General features: G+C 45.4%; 1 protein-coding gene across 3 annotated transcripts in view; it reads left to right on the top strand.

Annotated features, from left to right (window-relative positions):
• The window catches only part of LOC139374730 (neuronal membrane glycoprotein M6-a), an 82,094-nt gene extending 63,985 nt beyond the window's left edge, over positions 1 to 18,109 (top strand). For 2 of the 3 annotated variants that reach the window (XM_071115848.1, XM_071115847.1), the window contains exons 2-7: positions 2,139 to 2,331; positions 9,223 to 9,379; positions 11,327 to 11,480; positions 11,890 to 11,966; positions 12,708 to 12,773; positions 15,090 to 18,109. In XM_071115848.1, coding sequence (XP_070971949.1) covers positions 2,139 to 2,331; positions 9,223 to 9,379; positions 11,327 to 11,480; positions 11,890 to 11,966; positions 12,708 to 12,773; positions 15,090 to 15,242 — 800 coding nt within the window. In that variant the 3' untranslated portion in view covers positions 15,243 to 18,109. Of the gene's footprint in view, positions 1 to 2,138; positions 2,332 to 9,222; positions 9,380 to 11,326; positions 11,481 to 11,889; positions 11,967 to 12,707; positions 12,774 to 14,397 lie in introns of all 3 variants that reach the window. The other variant, XM_071115849.1, reaches the window with a different exon arrangement.
• Positions 18,110 to 21,881: the final 3,772 nt, after the last annotated feature.

Genomic DNA, 21,881 nt, shown 5'->3' with positions numbered 1-21,881 from the left:
CTGAAGTCTGGTCCTGTGCTCACGGTAGACTCAATACCACCTGACATCAGCTGACTAACACACACACACACACACACACGGTTTACGCACATTCTCCAGGCTGTAGCAGTGGTGGTCTCCAGAGCATCCTGTGTGCGCAGAGAGGGGTATAACAGAAATAGACAGGAATGCTTTCAGGTGAAGTCAAGGTGTAGTGTAGGTGTGAGGGTTATTCATTCACATCACAGCTGGGACCCTGCAGTTTAAGTGCCTTCCAAGTGTTGTAACTAAAGCAAGTCCAGAGGCACTAATGTACAATAGAGGCAGAACAGAACTGGGATTTGTGCTGTAGTCACCTACTGCACATTAGTAATACAACAAGGAAAACCTAGCCTGAGTGCCAGTCTGTTTGAGCTATCATGCCAACTCCTTTTCATTCACTGTCATGCCAAACAGCAATGTTGTTGGCATTGGCAAGAGCACGAATGGATCTGGGACCAGGCTATGGAAAATAGGAGTTCAATATTGCAATTGGACATTTGCCGATTCGTTTGATAAGCGATATCTGAACCTCGCCTATCCAGTCCAGTTGAAGATAGATGGGAGCGTTACACTCAAGTATCACAAACACGCTTTTCTTCATCGGAGACAGTCAGATAGACACTTCCTGTAGTCTGAGATAATAAAACATACCCCCCCCCCCCCTCACAGACACAGTATTATCCATTACACTGCATCTCTCCTTCTATCCCTCTCTTACTGCATCTCCCCTTCTATCCCTCTCTCACTGCATCTCTCCTTCTATCCCTCTCTCACTGCATCTCCCCTTCTATCCCTCTCTCACCGCATCTCTCCTTCTATCCCTCTCTCACTGCATCTCTCCTTCTATCCCTCTCTCACTGCATCTCTCCTTCAATCCCTCTCTCACTGCATCTTTCCTTCTATCCCTCTCTCACTGCATCTGTCCTTCTATCCCTCTCACTGCATCTCCCCTTCTATCCCTCTCTCACTGCATCTCTCCTTCTATCCTTCTCTCACTGCATCTCTCCTTCTATCCCTCTCTCACTGCATCTCTCCTTCTATCCCTCTCTAACTACATCTCTCCTTCTATCCTTCTCTCACTGCATCTCTCCTTCTAGCCCTCTCTCACTGCATCTCTCCTTCTATCCCTCTCTAACTGCATCTCTCCTTCTATCCCTCTCTCACTGCATCTCTCCTTCTATCCCTCTCTCACTGCATCTCTCCTTCTATCCCTCTCACTGCATCTCTCCTTCTATCCCTCTCTCACTGCATCTCTCCTTCTATCCCTCTCTCACTGCATCTCTCCTTCTATCCCTCTCTCACTGCATCTCTCCTTCTATCCCTCTCTCACTGCATCTCTCCTTCTATCCCTCTCTCACTGTATCTCTCCTTCTATCCCTCTCTCACTGTGTCTTCTAGCTATCAGTGTTCTGTTTTGTAGCTCTCTCTCTCTCACTCACTCTCTCACTCACTCACTCACTCACTCACTCACTCACTCACTCACTCACTCACTCATTCACTCACTCACTCACTCACTCACTCACTCACTCACTCACTCACTCACCATGTTTACGACTAGTCATAAATCCAGCAGCTGCTCTAGCCTGGGTGAAGGGAGGGATTCCATTTGCAGGGCCGCAATCCACAGATCAATACCGTTTGCGCTCTTTGTATTAAACCCATAAATCTGTCCGAGGAGCGATTATGATTGGCTGGAGTGACAGTAAACTTCCTTCCCGAGATGGCAACAGGCGATGTATTGGCTCTGGGTCAACTGGAGAAATGTGGTTAGAGTGTTTGTTGTTATCGGATGATAGATGGGATATAATTTGATCCCTGTGCGTTTTAAATGAGATGCGGTGGGATTTGGTGTAGTGAAATAGATGTTATGAAATAAAAGGTTGAATGAAAAACGCTGATTTAATGATCTTCTGATTCTGAATCAACGATTCCCTCGCTGTTAAGAGTGCTTTTATTTCCTTTGGTTCTGGTGTCAAACGTATTTCAATTCCTGTCGAGCCGTGAATAGAGTGAGACATGTACCGTATTACATAACTAGAGCACCTGTGAATATCTAAGATGTTCTACCGCCATCTTTAGTCTAAACGTTCTCCTCTTCTCTCTCTGTCTCTGTCCAGGATGCTTTGAGTGCTGCGTCAAATGCCTGGGCGTCCTCCCGTATGCCTCTCTCTTCGCCACCATCCTTCTGTACGCTGGGGTGGCGCTGTTCTGCGGCTGCGGGCACGAGGCCCTCTCTGGCACCGTCACCATCCTGCAGAACTACTTCGAGGTGGTCCGAGCTCCCGTGGAAACCCTGGACGTCTTAACCATGTGAGTGTGGGTGTGTTTGCGTGGGAGGGGCGTCACAGTGGGGGTTTTTTTTCCCCGCCCTTTTTTCAAAATGACTCATGGTCTGGTTTGTCAAAACACCTACATGCAGCCTGGAGATGTGTTGAAACTCAGTGAGGAGAAGTTGCAGTTGAATTTTCACTTCTTCCTACTCCTTGTCTGTTTCGACCCCTGAAAATTGCCCTATTTTGAAAGCTTCAGTACCTGTAAAGGGAATGGTTCCAATCTCACCCGTGCTATGACTGGCACGCCTAGTTAACACCCTATCGAGACGCCGTATCCTCGGTCGCCCTAGATACTATAATGTACATGTCCCCCAAGCAGTCCCTGGTGATTGGTACTGGAAGTGAGTCACAGTTACTTAACGGAACATTTCCTTCTCTTTCTTTCTTCCGAATTGTTTAACCATTAGCGGTGCACAGCTGTCTTGTACGTGTAGATTGAGGTTGGCAAATCTTCCTTACACCTACATTATTACTCACTATCTATACATATACCCAACAACAGCATTTAAAATGTGATCAAGTGTAACTATCCTTACTCTCCCTTACCTTATCTCAATACACAACAGTATAGTACTGTTGAAGCTATGGTGAGTCTCACTACACAGTGACTGAAATGACTGCTTTTTACCTCTTTGTTAAGTGTTAGTTTCAGAGTGGGTGGCAAGGAATAAGTTAGCCCTAAATATTTCTAAAACTTAAAGCATTGTATTTGGGACAAATCATTCACTGAACCCTAAACTTCAACTAAATGTTGTAATAGATCATGTGGAAATTGAGCAAGTTGAGATGATTAAACTGCTTGGAGTAACCCTGGATTGTAAACCGTCAAAACATGTTGATACAACATTAGCGAAGATGAGGAGAAGTCTGTCCATAATAAAGCGCTGCTCTACCTTCTTAACAGCACTATCAACAAGGCAGGTCCTACAGGCCCTAGTTTTGCTGCACCTTGACGACTGTTCAGTCATGTGGTAAGGTGCCACAAAAAAGGACTGCAATTGGCTCAGAACAGGGCAGAGATGGACTTTATCACTACTTTTATTGAAGAGAGGTATTGACATGTTGAATGCACCGAGGTCTGTTTGAACTGCTGGTGCACAGCTCGGACACTCATGCATACCCCGCAAGACATGCCACCAGAGGTCTGTTTAAACTACTGGTGCACAGCTCGGACACTCATGCATACCCCGCAAGACATGCCACCAGAGGTCTGTTTAAACTACTGGTGCACGGCTCGGACACTCATGCATACCCCGCAAGACATGCCACCAGAGGTCTGTTTAAACTACTGGTGCACAGCTCGGACACTCATGCATACCCCGCAAGACATGCCACCAGAGGTCTGTTTAAACTACTGGTGCACAGCTCGGACACTCATGCATACCCCGCAAGACATGCCACCAGAGGTCTGTTTAAACTACTGGTGCACAGCTCGGACACTCATGCATACCCCGCAAGACATGCCACCAGAGGTCTGTTTAAACTACTGGTGCACAGCTCGGACACCCATGCATACCCCGCAAGACATGCCACCAGAGGTCTGTTTAAACTACTGGTGCACAGCTCGGACACTCATGCATACCCCGCAAGACATGCCACCAGAGGTCTGTTTAAACTACTGGTGCACAGCTCGGACACTCATGCATACCCCACAAGACATACCACCAGAGGTCTGTTTAAACTACTGGTGCACAGCTCGGACACCCATGCATACCCCGCAAGACATGCCACCAGAGGTCTGTTTAAACTACTGGTGCACAGCTCGGACACCCATGCATACCCCGCAAGACATGCCACCAGAGGTCTGTTTAAACTACTGGTGCACAGCTCGGACACTCATGCATACCCCGCAAGACATGCCACCAGAGGTCTGTTTAAACTACTGGTGCACAGCTCGGACACTCATGCATACCCCGCAAGACATGCCACCAGAGGTCTGTTTAAACTACTGGTGCACAGCTCGGACACTCATGCATACCCCGCAAGACATGCCACCAGAGGTCTGTTTAAACTACTGGTGCACAGCTCGGACACTCATGCATACCCCGCAAGACATGCCACCAGAGGTCTGTTTAAACTACTGGTGCACAGCTCGGACACTCATGCATACCCCGCAAGACATGCCACCAGAGGTCTGTTTAAACTACTGGTGCACAGCTCGGACACTCATGCATACCCCGCAAGACATGCCACCAGAGGTCTGTTTGAACTACTGGTGCACAGCTCGGACACTCATGCATACCCCGCAAGACATGCCACCAGAGGTCTGTTTGAACTACTGGTGCACAGCTCGGACACTCATGCATACCCCGCAAGACATGCCACCAGAGGTCTGTTTAAACTACTGGTGCACAGCTCGGACACTCATGCATACCCCGCAAGACATGCCACCAGAGGTCTGTTTGAACTACTGGTGCACAGCTCGGACACTCATGCATACCCCGCAAGACATGCCACCAGAGGTCTGTTTGAACTACTGGTGCACAGCTCGGACACTCATGCATACCCCGCAAGACATGCCACCAGAGGTCTGTTTAAACTACTGGTGCACAGCTCGGACACTCATGCATACCCCGCAAGACATGCCACCAGAGGTCTGTTTAAACTACTGGTGCACAGCTCGGACACCCATGCATACCCCGCAAGACATGCCACCAGAGGTCTGTTTAAACTACTGGTGCACAGCTCGGACACTCATGCATACCCCGCAAGACATGCCACCAGAGGTCTGTTTAAACTACTGGTGCACAGCTCGGACACTCATGCATACCCCGCAAGACATGCCACCAGAGGTCTGTTTAAACTACTGGTGCACAGCTCGGACACTCATGCATACCCCGCAAGACATGCCACCAGAGGTCTGTTTAAACTACTGGTGCACAGCTCGGACACTCATGCATACCCCGCAAGACATGCCACCAGAGGTCTGTTTAAACTACTGGTGCACAGCTCGGACACTCATGCATACCCCGCAAGACATGCCACCAGAGGTCTGTTTAAACTACTGGTGCACAGCTCGGACACCCATGCATACCCCGCAAGACATGCCACCAGAGGTCTGTTTAAATTACTGGTGCACAGCTCGGACACCCATGCATACCCCGCAAGACATGCCACCAGAGGTCTGTTTAAACTACTGGTGCACAGCTCGGACACTCATGCATACCCCGCAAGACATGCCACCAGAGGTCTGTTTAAACTACTGGTGCACAGCTCGGACACCCATGCATACCCCGCAAGACATGCCATCAGAGGTCTGTTTAAACTACTGGTGCACAGCTCGGACACTCATGCATACCCCGCAAGACATGCCACCAGAGGTCTGTTTAAACTACTGGTGCACAGCTCGGACACTCATGCATACCCCGCAAGACATGCCACCAGAGGTCTGTTTAAACTACTGGTGCACAGCTCGGACACTCATGCATACCCCGCAATACATGCCACCAGAGGTCTGTTTGAACTACTGGTGCACAGCTCGGACACTCATGCATACCCCGCAAGACATGCCACCAGAGGTCTGTTTAAACTACTGGTGCACAGCTCGGACACCCATGCATACCCCGCAAGACATGCCACCAGAGGTCTGTTTAAACTACTGGTGCACAGCTCGGACACTCATGCATACCCCGCAAGACATGCCACCAGAGGTCTGTTTAAACTACTGGTGCACAGCTCGGACACTCATGCATACCCCGCAAGACATGCCACCAGAGGTCTGTTTAAACTACTGGTGCACAGCTCGGACACTCATGCATACCCCGCAAGACATGCCACCAGAGGTCTGTTTAAACTACTGGTGCACAGCTCGGACACTCATGCATACCCCGCAAGACATGCCACCAGAGGTCTGTTTAAACTACTGGTGCACAGCTCGGACACTCATGCATACCCCGCAAGACATGCCACCAGAGGTCTGTTTAAACTACTGGTGCACAGCTCGGACACTCATGCATACCCCGCAAGACATGCCACCAGAGGTCTGTTTAAACTACTGGTGCACAGCTCGGACACTCATGCATACCCCGCAAGACATGCCACCAGAGGTCTGTTTAAACTACTGGTGCACAGCTCGGACACTCATGCATACCCCGCAAGACATGCCACCAGAGGTCTCTTCACAATCCCCAAGTCCAGAACAGACTATGGGAAGTGCACAGTACTACATAGAGCCATGACTACATGGAACTCTATTCCCCATCAGGTAACTGATGTAAGGAGTACAATTAGATTTAAAAACAGATAAAAAACACACCTTATGGAACAGCGGGGACTGTGAAGCAACACGAACATAGGCACAGACACATGCATACACACACACACACACACACACACGATAGCATACGCACTATGCACACACGCACACATGGATTTTGTACTATAGATATGTGGTAGTGGTGGAGTAGGGGCCTGAGGGCACACAGTGTGTTGTGAAATCTGTGACTGTATTGGAATGTTTTTAAAATTGTATAAACTGCCTTCATTTTGCTGGACCCCAGGAAGAGTAGACACACATTCGTGCATTTTTAAGCTTTAATTCAAATCTAAAAATCTATTCAGGATGGCTGTCTGGTGAAGAGAGGTGTATTTATCAGGTGTTTGATCATGAATATGTGCATGAGTGGGAGGGAGATTTTTCCCTGACGCAGCACGCTGACGGAGATCGATTTTTCCACTCCTGTGTGTGTGTGTGTGTGTGTGTGTGTGTCTGTGTGTCTGTGTGTGTGTGTGTGTGTCTGTGTGTGTGTCTGTGTGTGTGTGTGTGTGTGTGTGTGTGTGTGTGTGTGTGTGTGTGTGTGTGTGTGTGTGTGTGTGTGTGTGTGTGTGTGTGTGTGTGTGTGTGTCTGTGTCTGTGTCTGTGTGTGTCTGTGTCTGTGTCTGTGTCTGTGTGTGTGTGTGTGTGTGTGTGTGTGTGTGTGTGCATGTGTTTGTACGTCTGCGTGATGTCTTGGCACGGGGCCGTTGGGGGATTTAAGCCCTCTGAAATCACTCTGGGTTGTCCCGGGCGCACCTGCTCACCGGAACTCCGCCTGCCGAGAGGGAGGGAGGGAGGGAGGGAGGGAGGGAGGGAGGGAGGGAGGGAGGGAGGGAGGGAGGGAGGGAGTGTGCGCTAGGGACTGCAAGTGTGTGTGTGCTTCTACTAGATGTTGGCAATGGCAGGTGATTGTGCCATGAGCAGTAGACCTGGCCTAACTGATGTAACTGGGCTTTCTATACTGATGTAACTGGGCTTTCTGTACTTTCCATACTGATTTAACTGGTATTTTTTACTGATATAACTGGGCTTTCTATACTGATGTAACTGGGCTTTCTATACTTATGTAATTGGGCTTTCTATACTGATGTAACTGGGCTTTCTAGACTGATGTAACTGGGCTTTCTATACTGATGTAACTGGGCTTTCTATACTGATGTAACTGGGCTTTCTAAACTGATGTAACTGGGTATTTTATACTGATGTAACTGGGCTTTCTATACTGATATAACTGGGCTTTCTATACGGATGTAACTGGGCTTTCTATACGGATGTAACTGGGCCTTCTATACTGATGTAACTGGGCTTTCTGTTCTTTCCATACTGATTTAACTGGTATTTTTTACTGATGTAACTGGGCTTTCTATACTGATGTAACTGGGCTTTCTATACTTATGTAATTGGGCTTTCTATACTTATGTAATTGGGCTTTCTATACTGATGTAACTGGGCTTTCTATACTGATGTAACTGGGCCTTCTATACTGATGTAACTGGGCTTTCTATACTGATGTAACTGGGCTTTCTATACTGATGTAACTGGGCCTTCTATACTGATGTAACTGGGCTTTCTATACTTTCCATACTGATTTAACTGGTATTTTTTACTGATGTAACTGGGCTTTCTATAATGATGTAACTGGGCTTTCTAGACTGATGTAACTGGGCCTTCTATACTGATGTAACTGGGCTTTCTATACTGATGTAACTGGGCTTTCTATACTGATGTAACTGGGCTTTCTAAACTGATGTAACTAGGTATTCTATACTGATGTAACTGGGCTTTCTATACTGATATAACTGGGCTTTCCATACCGATGTAACTGGGCTTTCTAGACTGATGTAACTGGTCTTTCTATACTGATGTAACTGGGTTTTCTATACTTTTGAGGCCACTAATATGTGGTGTGAGCTGTACTAGGTGTGAAATTCACTTCAGATTGAGGGTACTAAAAGAACAAGGTTTACACCTCTATAAAATCATCTTTATCAGCGGAAAGTGTGTGAAATCTACCCACTGTGTTTGTCTAATGCTATCTTTGAAATCTCTTCCTAACCTGCAGGGATGGAGCTAACCCTAACTTTCCTACCCAGGTTCTTTCTGGGACATTAGAGCTTTTTACATAACCGTACAGAATTAAACACACAGTCATTAGCTAAATGAGAGCTAATCCACTAGTCCAAACTAATCCACTAGTCCAAACTAATCCACTAGTCCAAGCAAGGAACAAATGCAAAAGGACTGTGGAAGCAAACTGACTTGCAGTATCCAGTCAGAATACTGTCTGTTACTGCTGGAAGTAATGTCATTTGTAGTCCAATGCACTTGGACTACAAATGGGGCTGCTGGGCCTAAAGAAACCTGTAATAGTGAAGTACTGTACTAAATGGCCTGCACACTAAATGCACACATGTATTGTTTAGCAATGTTTTGATTCCAAAAATGGATCTTGGTAAGTTCCTGTCATAGAGATCCTATTAAATGAATATTTAATTAATATTCTAATCCCTAATTCTATGGTTCCTGGGAATGAAACCGCTAGTCTTGGTGTGCTAGCCACACCAACTGAATGATCCCATCGCTCTGCTCCTGTCTCTCTGTCTTCCTCCGCAGGATTGACATCTTGAAGTATGTCATCTACGGCGTGGCGGCGGCATTCTTCGTCTACGGCATCCTGCTGATGGTGGAGGGCTTCTTCACCACCGGCGCCATCAGGGACCTGTACGGAGACTTCAAGATCACCGCCTGCGGACGGTGCGTCTCCGCCTGGGTAAGAAACACACTTAAATCCACCCCTATCCTCTGCGCCCTATCCGCCCCCTGTATATCTGAAGGCGTTGGATAGGTATAAGCATTAGGGTAGACAATTAGGACACATCTTTCTGGAGGAAGTACCCGAGAGACGGGATTAGAGATCTGGTGATGGAAAATTTACAGTTTAAGATGTCTCTTCTTTGAATTATGGTCCAATGCTAATGACAGCTGATGAGCAAGTCAGCCTTCTACCGACTTATAACTGTCATCTTCTCTCTCTCTCTCTAATGGGCCCATCCCTCACTTCCTTCTCCTCCTTCCTCCCTTTCTTCCCCTCCCTCTCTCTTCCTAATGGACCATCCGTCTCCTCCTTCCTCCCTCTCTTCCCATGCCTTTCTCTTTCTAATGAACCGTCCTTCTCTTCCTTCTCCTTCCTCCCTCTCTTGCCCTCCCTCTCTCTTTCTAATGAACCCTCCTTCTCTTCCTTCGCCTCCTTCCTCCCTCTCTTCCCCTCCCTCTCTCTTTCTAATGGACCATCCTTCTCTTCCTTCTCCTTCCTCCCTCTCTTCCCCTCCCTCTCTCTTTCTAATGAACCCTCCTTCTCTTCCTTCTCCTCCTTCCTCCCTCTCTTCCCCTCCCTCTCTCTTTCTAATGGACCATCCTTCTCTTCCTTCTCCTCCTTCCTCCCTCTTTCTTTTTCAAATGAACCGTCCTTCACTTCCTTCTTCTCCTCCTTCCTCCCCATTTTCCCCTCCCTCTCTCTTTCTAATGAACCCTCCTTCTCTTCCTTCTCCTTCCTCCCTCTCTTCCCCTCCCTCTCTCTTTCTAACGAACCCTCCTTCTCTTCCTTCTCCTCCTTCCTTCCTCCCTCTTTTCTCCTCCCTCTCTCTTTCTAATGAACCGTCCTTCTCTTCCTTCTCCTCCTTCCTCCCTCTTTTCCCCTCCTTCTCTCTTTCTAATGAACCCTCCTTCTCTTCCTTCTCCTCCTTCCTCCCTCTCTTCCCCTCCCTCTCTCTTTCTAATGAACCATCCTTCTCTTCCTTCTCCTCCTTCCTCCCTCTCTTCCCCTCCCTCTCTCTTTCTAATGAACCCTCCTTCTCTTCCTTCTCCTCCTTCCTCCCTCTCTTCCCCTCCCTCTCTCTTTCTAATGAACCCTCCTTCTCTTCCTTCTCCTTCCTCCCTCTTTCCCCTCCCTCTTTCTTTCTAATGAACCCTCCTTCTCTTCCTTCTCCTCCTTCCTCCCTCTCTTCCCCTCCCTCTCTCTTTCTATTGAACTGTCCTTCTCTTCCTTCTCCTCCTTCCTCCCTCTTTCCCCTCCCTCTTTCTTTCTAATGAACCCTCCTTCTCTTCCTTCTCCTCCTTCCTCCCTCTCTTCCCCTCCCTCTCTCTTTCTATTGAACTGTCCTTCACTTCCTTCTCCTCCTTCCTCCCTCTCTTCCCCTCCCTCTCTCTTTCTATTGAACTGTCCTTCACTTCCTTCTCCTCCTTCCTGTCTCTCTTTCTAATGAACCCTCCTTCTCTTCCTTCTCCTCCTTCCTCCCTCTCTTCCCCTCCCTCTCTCTTTCTAATGAACCCTCCTTCTCTTCCTTCGCCTCCTTCCTCCCTCTCTTCCCCTCCCTCTCTCTTTCTAATGGACCATCCTTCTCTTCCTTCTCCTTCCTCCCTCTCTTCCCCTCCCTCTCTCTTTCTAATGAACCCTCCTTCTCTTCCTTCGCCTCCTTCCTCCCTCTCTTCCCCTCCCTCTCTCTTTCTAATGGACCATCCTTCTCTTCCTTCTCCTTCCTCCCTCTCTTCCCCTCCCTCTCTCTTTCTATTGAACCGTCCTTCACTTCCTTCTCCTCCTTCCTCCCTCTCTTCCCCTTCCTCTCTCTTTCTAACGAACCATCATTGTCTTCCTTCTCCTTCCTCACTCTCTTCTCTTCCCTCTCTTTATTCTCCTCCCTCCCTCCGTTTCTTCCTGCAGTTCATTATGTTGACCTATATCTTCTTCCTGGCCTGGTTGGGTGTGACAGCCTTCACCTCGCTGCCCGTCTTCATGTACTTCAACATCTGGACCATCTGTCAGAACACCACTGTGGTGGAGGGGGCCAACCTCTGCCTGGACCTGCGCCAGTTTGGTAAGGGGCGGGCCCGGGTGGCGCCACCACTGTTGTCATTTACAGTATACGTACACAGTCACTGACACTGGCAGTGGTTAACCAGGGCTTTGGTGGTTTATTTGTTTGTTTGTGTTCTATCATGAATGTGGGTAAGATATCTGACAAGACAATGAACTACAGAGCATACTGTACTAAATCGTGTGTCGTTTAGTCTTCTCACTTCACGGACACACAATTCAATCAATATATTTTACATTTCATTGCAGTTATTTAATGCTCCTGAAGGAGATCTATTTTACAGCCCGTTAACATGAGTGTTTGTTGTAACTCGCCGCAGTAGCTGTTGTTAGGTCTCTGTGGATCGAAGCGCCTGCCAAGCGAAGTCACTTGAAATGTAAATGTGAAATTGAATGTTGTTTTCTCACAGGCATGGTAACTATCGGGGAGGAGAGGAAGGTGTGCACGGGCTCCGAGAAGTTCTTTAAGATGTGTGAGTCTAACGAGGTAAGGGTGTGTGTGTGTGTGTGGCTGGGGAGCGATGAGGGGGGGAGGTGAGGTTCTGTTGGCTGTGAACTTTAGTGATCGCCGCACCTCAGGAGTTAAATGCTTCAGGGAAGTGTTTCCCGATCCTGGCTCTGGGGACCAAAATGCACTTTTTGGTTTTTGCCCTGACACTCACACACTTGATTCAACCAATCAACTCATCGTCAAGCCTTTGATTTGAATTAGATGTGTCCAAAAACACAAAATGTGAACCCTTTTGGGACCCCAGGACTAGGATTGGGAACACTGCTATAGGGTTCCTCTGTCATTTTAAATGGTGATTTGTGTGAGTGAGATGAGGGTAGTGGCGCTTACCAGATTTCTCGGGGTTTGAACTTTAACCTCTTGTGGAAAGGGAACAAAAAACATAGCTTGATAAAGATTAGCCTGTCTTTTTGTTTAACCTTTATCCTCCTTTATCCTCTTGTCATACCTCCGTTTAAGTCCCTTTGAAAAAGTGAGCTAATATTGGACTGGGACAAATCTTAATACGTCCTGCCCTATCTCACTCTCAAAGCAACCGCTCTGTGATTCAGTTTTTTAATCTCAACATGACCTGGAAATATTGTAAACACAGACATGACAAGTTGGAACGATGCTTTGTGTCCCATTTTGAATACCAACAAAACAAGCACCGATGTTGTTAGTTGTCTTCATTTCCTGGTGACTAATAAAGCTGTGTTGTGTTTGATTGTCTTTCAGCTGGACATGACGTTCCACTTGTTTGTCTGTGCCCTGGCCGGGGCTGGGGCTGCAGTCATCGCCATGGTGAGACAATGACAGCTCCACTTTATGTCCGAGGGTTGTGTGACCTGCCTATTGGTCCTTAAATGTCTGTCGATAGCATCGCCACTCTGTTCCCTCCCCTCTGTCTGAACACATAAAGATTGGCAGGCAGGGTAAACCTTAGTGGGAGAGGATTGTCTTGTTGTGTGGGGATATACCAAAGGTTATACTACAAAGGATTCAAGCGATTGGTAATCGGGAGGAAAAACGGACTGTTTGTTATGCTGCTGACTTTGAAAGAGGTTCTCCCAGTGTTAAGAGCGAGGCAGATCGAGAAAGTGCAAAACAGAGGCAGAGTGATCGAGTGATAGACACAGAGAGAGACAGACACAGAGAGACACAGAGAGAGAGAGAGAGAGAGACACACACACAGAGTAACACATAGCGACAGAGAGAGAGAGCTGTTGATTAGAGGTAGGCGTTAACCTAGCGATGGAGAAGCACAGGGCACAGTTGCCATGGAAACTGTGGAAGAAGAAAGGAGCTTGTTGAGAGCAGCTAAGTGATGGTGAGGACTGGAGCAATCGTCTTCACTGGAGAAGACTGCTGCGTCTGCCAGGGTGGAAGGATACACATTTAATGAAGGCTGTTATTCGGTATCTAGTTCCTTTTTAAACAAAAACATATGTTCACAGTGAAAATAACAGAAATGTTTTGTCAAAACATCAATGACACTAGTTTCTTATGGTTTGGTTGTCATCAAATAGATAGGTCCATAACAGCTTCCTGTTAGCACAAAATATAAACAAAGTCATACATTTCCAGTCCTTAGACCCATGACGTAATGTTTTAAATCTACAAATAGGACATTGTTGCTGCGTTGTCTGAAGACTATAAAAGACGAGAGAAAATGAAATGGTAATCAATTTGGGCGGCAGCGGCTCTTCACAACACAAAGTCTGTATCTGTGGCCCAACTGTGTGCTCTTTGTCCACCCGGTGGATGTCTATGGTAATACACAATGGGATGACTCACCAAAGTGTGTTCGTGTTAGTTCTCACCGAGAGCTAAGGTTTAGAAAATGGGTAAGAAATCAATTTGCAGAGACAATATTGATGTACCATCTTCTCGTCCAATATTTTCTGTGATAAATTATCTTAGATCATTGTGAGATTGTATGAAGGAAGTACTGTCTGTATCTCCAACTTTGATCTATCTTGGTGAGTCTGTTTATTCATGATGAGTTTGAGTCATGTCATTATATAACAAAAGAATAGAATAACTTAATTATCCCAAGCTTAGGGAATTCGTTAGGCATGTTAATCTTCACATCATCATTACGACACAATATCATCAATAGATACATGTCATACACTGGACCAGAGGAGTGCTGGTGTTTTTCTTTATTTAATTACCTCATAACTACTTCTTCAGAGCCTCTGCAGCAGATGCTCTGGTTGGCTGATCACTGACACCTCACTGCCACCTAGTGGAGAAAAGAGTTACTGCAGAAACACATCAGGGATATGTTCCTTAGGTCGGGCACTCAACGCAGTCGCCACCTGTTTCAGTCCTTCTTCTTCCATTTGGTGCCTAATGAACGCGACCCAGAGTCCAATAACTGCTTCTCTCCTTTTCTCTTCCTCTCTGGTCTGATGCGGAACAGGCGTCAGCTGCCACGGTCCTCATCCGTAACAAAGTCCTCCTGACGTCTCAGAGTCTGGGCAAATACTGCACCCGCTTCTGACGGGGGCCTATCGGTTGGCCCATCACCTTTACCCCTGACCTCAGTGGTCTCAGTGACATCACTGTACGCCGTCAGGAGCTGAGAGGAGCCGACCGCCTCGATATCAACATGGCCGAACTGAACTCTGAACCTCGGAGCTTAGGGGTCGCCCCCAAAGCATCGCCAGCTCTGTCATCGGTCACGTCACATGATTCTGTTGTTTTTCACTAAAATATGCTTTGCTGGCACCACTGATTATAATAACCAAGCTCCTCTGGTTGCTATCGATAGGTATGTTGTTAACCGAGCTCTCCTGTCACGCCCCGTTCACCTGACTAGCACAAATGCTGACACAGTCGTAACAGACACAGAGCTCACTAAAGAATAAGGTTGATCAACTAATCCATCCCTTAAAGTTTGGTTGGTTTGTTTTGGTTTGAAACCAGTGAAGGCACAGTGCCACTAAACGATCTGCTTTGGGCTTTTGATTACAGCTTTGTCTAATCATCTAACTAACTCTGTTTCAGCCTAATTAAGGAATCAATAAACTCTGCCCTGAGGTATAGACTCGGTCGAGGGGTTAACAATCCTCCCACTAACATCCCTGTAACCCATGTGTCCCTCTAATACAGGTCCACTACCTAATGGTACTGTCTGCTAACTGGGCCTACGTGAAGGACGCGTGTCGGATGCAGAAGTACGAGGACATCAAGTCCAAGGAGGAGCAGGAGCTCCACGACATCCACTCCACTCGCTCTAAAGAGCGTCTCAATGCCTACACCTAAAGCACACGACCCCCCCCCCCCCCCCCCCCCCCCGTCCCATCCCGTCCCCCTATCCTTCATTCCCTCCCTCCCCAACACACACACATGTCCATGACACACACGCAGCAGAACACACACAGAAATCACACAAGCTATTCAATGTCTGGTGTTTATGTTCGTAGGGGCACAAGTGTAGGGGGGGGGGGGGGGGGGGGGGGGTTGTGGTGTCGTGTTGTGGGTGGGTTCGACTTCACTAAGCTTACGGGTGTGACGAGACAAGTCGTTCCTACGGGATACCATGTGTCTTCTCTGACGAACCCTTCTTTCCTGTATTGAGATTTCCTTTCTATTTCTCCTCCTCTTTACTCCTCCCTTTCCTGTCCCGTTTCTTCTTCTCATACCCTACCCTTTCTCCTCTTTACTCCTCCCTTTCCTGTCCCATTTCTTCTTCTCATACCCTACCCTTTCTCCTCTTTACTCCTCCCTTTCCTGTCCCGTTTCTTCTTCTCATACCCTACCCTTTCTCCTCTTTACTCCTCCCTTTCCTGTCCCATTTCTTCTTCTCATACCCTACCCTTTCTCCTCTTTACTCCTCCCTTTCCTGTCCCATTTCTCCTTCTCATACCCTACCCTTTCTCCTCTTTACTCCTCCCTTTCCTGTCCCATTTCTCCTTCTCATACCCTACCCTTTCTCCTCTTTACTCCTCCCTTTCCTGTCCCATTTCTCCTTCTCATACCCTACCCTTTCTCCTCTTTACTCCTCCCTTTCCTGTCCCGTTTCTTCTTCTCATACCCTACCCTTTCTCCTCTTTCTCCTCTTCTACCTCTTCCCCTCTTTTTTTCCCCTTTGCATTTTGTATATTGGTAGTAGCACATCTTTTTACAATGTGTCATTGCTTTTTACCGTGTTGTTCTATATCTCGACGTCGAGTGCTTCCATTTATTTATGTTGGGTTTTAGGAGGGGGCTGTTGAGTTTTTAATCGCTTTTTAATTCACATTTCTGTGTAATTTATATTTATACGTTCCTAAACACTCATCATCCAATCATACATAGGTTTTTAACATCCATTTTTATTTCAACATATCCACTTAACAAGACCAAAATGTGACCGAAACTTGTATCATTTACAGGTAAATTACAGCATAATAAGCTTCCGAAACAGTAAGCATCGCCGGTATAAAAACTATGTACAGAATCTTTTTTTCAGAAAATTCTTTATTGGTTGGGAGTGCCAGGGATTCTCAAACAGAACAAAGTTCCTTCAAGTGACTTTTTACATATTGCTATAACTGTAGCTAGGCCTGTCAGAAACGTATTCTAGCTTTGTTGAGTAGCCTAGTCATTGAACGTGAAAAACACTGATTGTCTGTCAATAGTAATAGTGTTCTGAAGCTGTGAAAAGAAAAACAGTTGTTTGAGTGGCAAGTCAGTGGAGTGAGGAAGACGATGATGATGATATGTCGTATAAGGAGGAAGGAGAAGAGGGAATGACATGATGTAGAAATCCATCTGATAGAAGGGCCTTTCAGGATTTTGCTGTGGGGGAAACTCTGTAGAAAACCACTTCTCATTCATCACAAGCCATAACTCACATGCAAAATAACATTTTACAGGTTTCATTTTTATATGTTTTAATCTTCAACTTTTTAAATGCAAGTTATCAGAAGAAGAAATACGAGATGTTTTTTTGTCAGTATTCTGCTCTGTATATATATCTACGGTATATAAATATATACATATATGTGAGACACTTCAATTTCAGGTCATTCATTTCATTGGTCAAAGTTTGGTGATATTCTTGTGAACGTCCATTTCAGAGATTCCAGTGAAATAAATATGGTAACAGAATATAGACGGCAAGCGGATGAACAAGCTTTAGGCCTGAAACGGCCGTATTGCTACACGTGGAAAAAGTTGAATATCACATTGAGAGATAACTTAACCGTCTGCAGGGTTGGGTTCAATTCCATTTAAGTCCAGTCAATTCCGGAAATAAACTGAAATTCTTGCAGAATTTACTGAATTGAAAGAAAACTGACCCAAACCCTGACTGTCTGTGAAGCTATACTAAAAAAACATGAAATGTCAATAAAACAATTAAAACCATATTACTCTTGAGTATGGACCAAACTCTTGTCTTAACTCTTCCTACTACTCTAGTTTTGCAGTACAGCGTTTCATCATTCCGTTGCTAACAAAAAAGAACATTTTTTAGTGCACTTATTCAACCATCGTGAGCTCTTTCTTGGTGTTACGTGCGTTTGGATTTGAAGCCTAATCTCTGTACTGTAGTCATGCAACGTTTGGTTATTAACCAATAAAAAAATTACTTGTATTATCTAGGTAAAAAAGAACCGTGAATCTAGCTGTTATTTGTGGCATGGTTATGCATTCAGTGGTAATAGTTTTTAACTGATTCAAAAAGTAAAAATATCCTCTCTCTTTATCATTTTCATTTCTCATTTTTACGCTTGGACTGTCTGAGTCAACTGATTTCCTATATGTGCAGCATTGCAGTTCCTGCGCTAACAGTATTGTGCTAAGTAAACAAATAGCCCATTAGGTTGTAGTGAATGATTTTGTTTCCCTTCCTCCTTTAGTTTGTAATATTCATTTTTGAAAGCCCTGTCTTAAAAAACAGATACTACTTGTAATGATGTTGCGTATTCACTTCTTCGGGATAAACCTGATAATGCTTTCCGCTTTCTCCTCCCATATTAGTCTTTTGTACTTTCACTAAGAATGCTTTGTAGCAGGCTGTACGATTCTTCATAATCTGTTCTGTACATACATGTGCCAACGGCTTAAACAGTGGCTTTTTTTTTTTAAACTGTAGGAACAAACTTGCTTGCGTTAAATAAAATACACTTGTGTACTTGTTAATAATTAAACCCCCGAGTCCATTTCTTTATTTATGTATTTATGTCAGAGCTGTATATGTATATACCTGTATACCCACTGGGCACACACGTCACTTCAACGTCTAGTTTTGATTTACATCACTAACGGAAATTCAATGTGAAATCAACAAAGAAACGTCACCATGTCATTGGATTTAGGTTCAAAGTTGGGTGAAAAAAAAGAGTCAATTCCCGTACGTCGATGACTTAACGTCGATGACTTACGTTGATTTACTTCTTGGCGAATCCAATCAGTTTTCCACGTTGATTCAACATTCATCACATACATTTTTTTTAGTATGTGGAAACAACATTGATTCAACCGGATGTTGCCCAGTGGGTATGTATATGCCTACAAGGATTCCGTTTATACACACCTCTGGTGCTGTGCATGGAAGTGAAAGGGATTTACATTATTAGCATATGAACAAAGTGTACCTTGCATAATGAGGATGATATTATAGCTCTTGCAAAGAGCTTTCTGAACCCATTTATGCAGTGCAGGTGTGTTTGAAGACTGTCCAAAACACACACATCACCTAAGGCAGTTTCCATCTATCCACACAAATAGAATGGCCTTACTATACCCGACTATACCAGATAGCTTGACTTGAAGAAGAGTGCCTGATATCATATCACAAACATTCCCCGGCCTGGGGGAACATTATGCATGCTCTCGCTACACTGGTTAACCTTTACCTGTGGCATTTAAATAGCATATTACATTTGTGGATACAGTGTACCAAATGAAAACGTGTTCTGCAAACTCTCACCAACCCCGGTGAACTTCTCATCCTGAGCAGATAGACTGAAGCCCTTGAGCCAATCAAAGACAGCCAGAGTATGACCTTAAGGTAGTGTGAGAAGAGAAACAAGCCTCGATCAGATAAAGACTAGAGCAGCTAAGATGACATTCACCATGTCACAGAAAGGCTAGAACAAGGGTGCGTCTGAAATGGCACCCTATTCCCTATACAGTGCAGTACTTTTTGACTAGGACTCTAGTCAAAAAATAGTGCACTAGGGAATAGGGTGCCATTTTGGGATCATTGCAGTGTATACCAGAGGATCACATCCTTTGAATCAGACATATGTGACATGTAACGTACATGTGTGTGTCTTATCCCCTAATTTACACACATGACTTCAGCACATTTAACAGTTTGCCGCATTGGTGGTGGTGAAGGTATCCCTGTTTAGTAGGTCTTAAAGGGGAGTGACGGTATCCATGTTTATAGGTCTTACAGGGGAGTGAATGTATCAATGTTTAACAAGTCTTACAGCGGAAATAATGTATCCATGTTTAATAGGTCTTAAAGGGGAGGGAAGGTATCCATGTTTAATAGATCTTAAAGGGGAGTGAATGTATCCATGTTTAATAGGTCTTAAAGGGGAGTGAAGGTATCCGCGTTTAATAGGTCTTAAAGGGGAGTGAATGTATCCATGTTTTATAGGTCTTACAGGGGAGTGAATGTATCCATGTTTATTAGATCTTAAAGGGGAGTGAATGTATCCATGTTTTATAGGTCTTACAGGGGAGTGAATGTATCCATGTTTAACAAGTCTTACAGCGGAAAGAATGTATCCATGTTTAATACGTCTTACAGGGGAGTGAATGTATCCATGTTTTATAGGTCTTAAAGGGGAGTGAATGTATCCATGTTTAATAGGTCTTAAAGGGGAGTGAATGTATCCATGTTTAAAAGGTCTTAAAGGGGAGTGAATGTATCCATGTTTTATAGGTCTTAAAGCGGAGTGAATGTATCCATGTTTAATAGGTCTTAAAGGGGAGTGAATGTATCCATGTTTAATAGGTCTTAAAGGGGAGTGAATGTATCTGTGGTTAATAGGTCTTACAGGGGAGTGAATGTATCTGTGTTTAATGGGTCTTAAAGGGGAGTGAATGTATCTGTGTTTAATAGGTCTTACAGGGGAGTGAATGTATCCATGTTTAATAGGTCTTAAAGGGGAGTGAAGGTATCAAGAATGGTCCACCACCCAAAGGACATCCAGCCAACTTCACACAACTGTGTGAAGCATTGTAGTCAACATGGGCCAGCATCCTTGTGGAACACTCTTGACACATTGTAGAGGCCATGCCCCGACAAAGTGAGGCTGTTCTGAGGGTAACGTTGTGTGGTTGCCAGTTTGAGTCTTGGGTCTGACAGTTTGCTGAATTGAGCTAGCAACTGATATCAAATCCTAGATGCCTGCAGTTGTTTGAGCAGAGCACTTAACCCCCCACAACAACTGCTCTTCTCTCATTGATCGAGACAGGTGTCTGTCATCATGACATGCAGCACTTTGGGGTGGACCCACCTGTCTCAATCAATTAGAGAAGATTTGAAAAAGACAAGATGGCAGCATACACATTGTTGAGTTGCTTCATGTAGGGAAACTTTTTTTTAAAATTTAATAACGGAGCATTTTCTAAATTCAAACGGACCCCTGCAACTGGACACGGTCATTTTAAGACTCTAGTTTCCACAAATCAAGGACAAAGATAGCATCGCCAATACCAGCTTAGTTGAAAAATTGCTGCCAACGTTTTGTATCGGCAAACATGTAACTCCCAGTATAATGGCTTCCCTCCAAAAAATGTAAATCACATTATCTGGTGTTACAATCTGTAGCTAGCTGGTGAGGAAACGAATATGACCTGGCAGCTGGATACAACCCAGACCTGCCAGGACCATCTACTGAACAATACCTTGGGGAACCAAGGGACGAGATCACAGACTGAAGACTGCAGAGACTCAAGTTAGTTCCCCCAGTTTATAATGTATAACCTTTTATTGTTGTCTCCTTTGGAAACTTGGTTTTCAGTGTTGTCTTATGTTCGTGAGTAAGAATAACAACATCTAGTTGATGATGACAATTGTTCTGTAGATGACAAAGTGTGTGCAATACTTGTTCTAGCCAGTTGGTGGCAGTGACAGCCTGTGTAAGACTTCACTTCTCTGAACAATGAAAGCTCATCTCAACTGTCGATGAACAATTGATCTGGGTGGCTCTGGCGAAGCACCAAAAGACACGCCTCCAAACCCACTACGTCACTACTGACAGTGATGCACTGAAGCCTAACAAAACGATTCAGGAAATAAATGGAAGACTAAGCCCTTTATTGCATGAATTGTAAGTGTGAGCTTTCATTGGCCGGTTTTGGAGCAGGAGCTTGTGGGATAAAATGATGTTTTTAGAGATGTGACTGTGAATGGTAATGTGTGTGTGTGGGTTCATGTGTGTCTGTGTGTGTTCAGTGCCACTCTTCAGTGCTACTGTTCTCCACCCGCTCATCATTAGGGAGACATCAGGGAATGGAGAAATGGACAGGAAGGCAGGTAGAAGAGCACAGTAGGTGTACCACAGTGTACTGCCTCAATGTATTACTAAATTCACTCTGAGTCAAGGCATACTGGGACTCAATGTGAAAAGTATCGGTGTGAAAAGTAACACAAAGTTGCCACAGGTCAAACATCCCAAAAGTTCAGCTTCATTCCTGAGCGATTAAGAATAGCACCCGGCCTCAACATGTATACTATTCTGCCCCATGCAGCGCCGCTGACCTCAGTAACAATCCTAACCTGCCCCAGAAACGTGGGTCGGAAGGTAAAAGAGTAGAAAATAGGATGCTTTTCTTCTCCGTCTTCAGTTCTTCCACAGTCGTCGTTTGTGTTGCTGTTGAGTGTAGTAGCGTCCACAGCTGACTGGTTGCATGTACAGGTTAGACTTTTGACTGCATTACCGTGCTGAGTCT

The sequence above is a fragment of the Oncorhynchus clarkii genome, chromosome 19, assembly GCF_045791955.1.
Source record: "Oncorhynchus clarkii lewisi isolate Uvic-CL-2024 chromosome 19, UVic_Ocla_1.0, whole genome shotgun sequence".
Lineage (NCBI taxonomy): Eukaryota > Metazoa > Chordata > Actinopteri > Salmoniformes > Salmonidae > Oncorhynchus > Oncorhynchus clarkii.
This window is presented reverse-complemented; position numbering and strand designations above follow the sequence as displayed.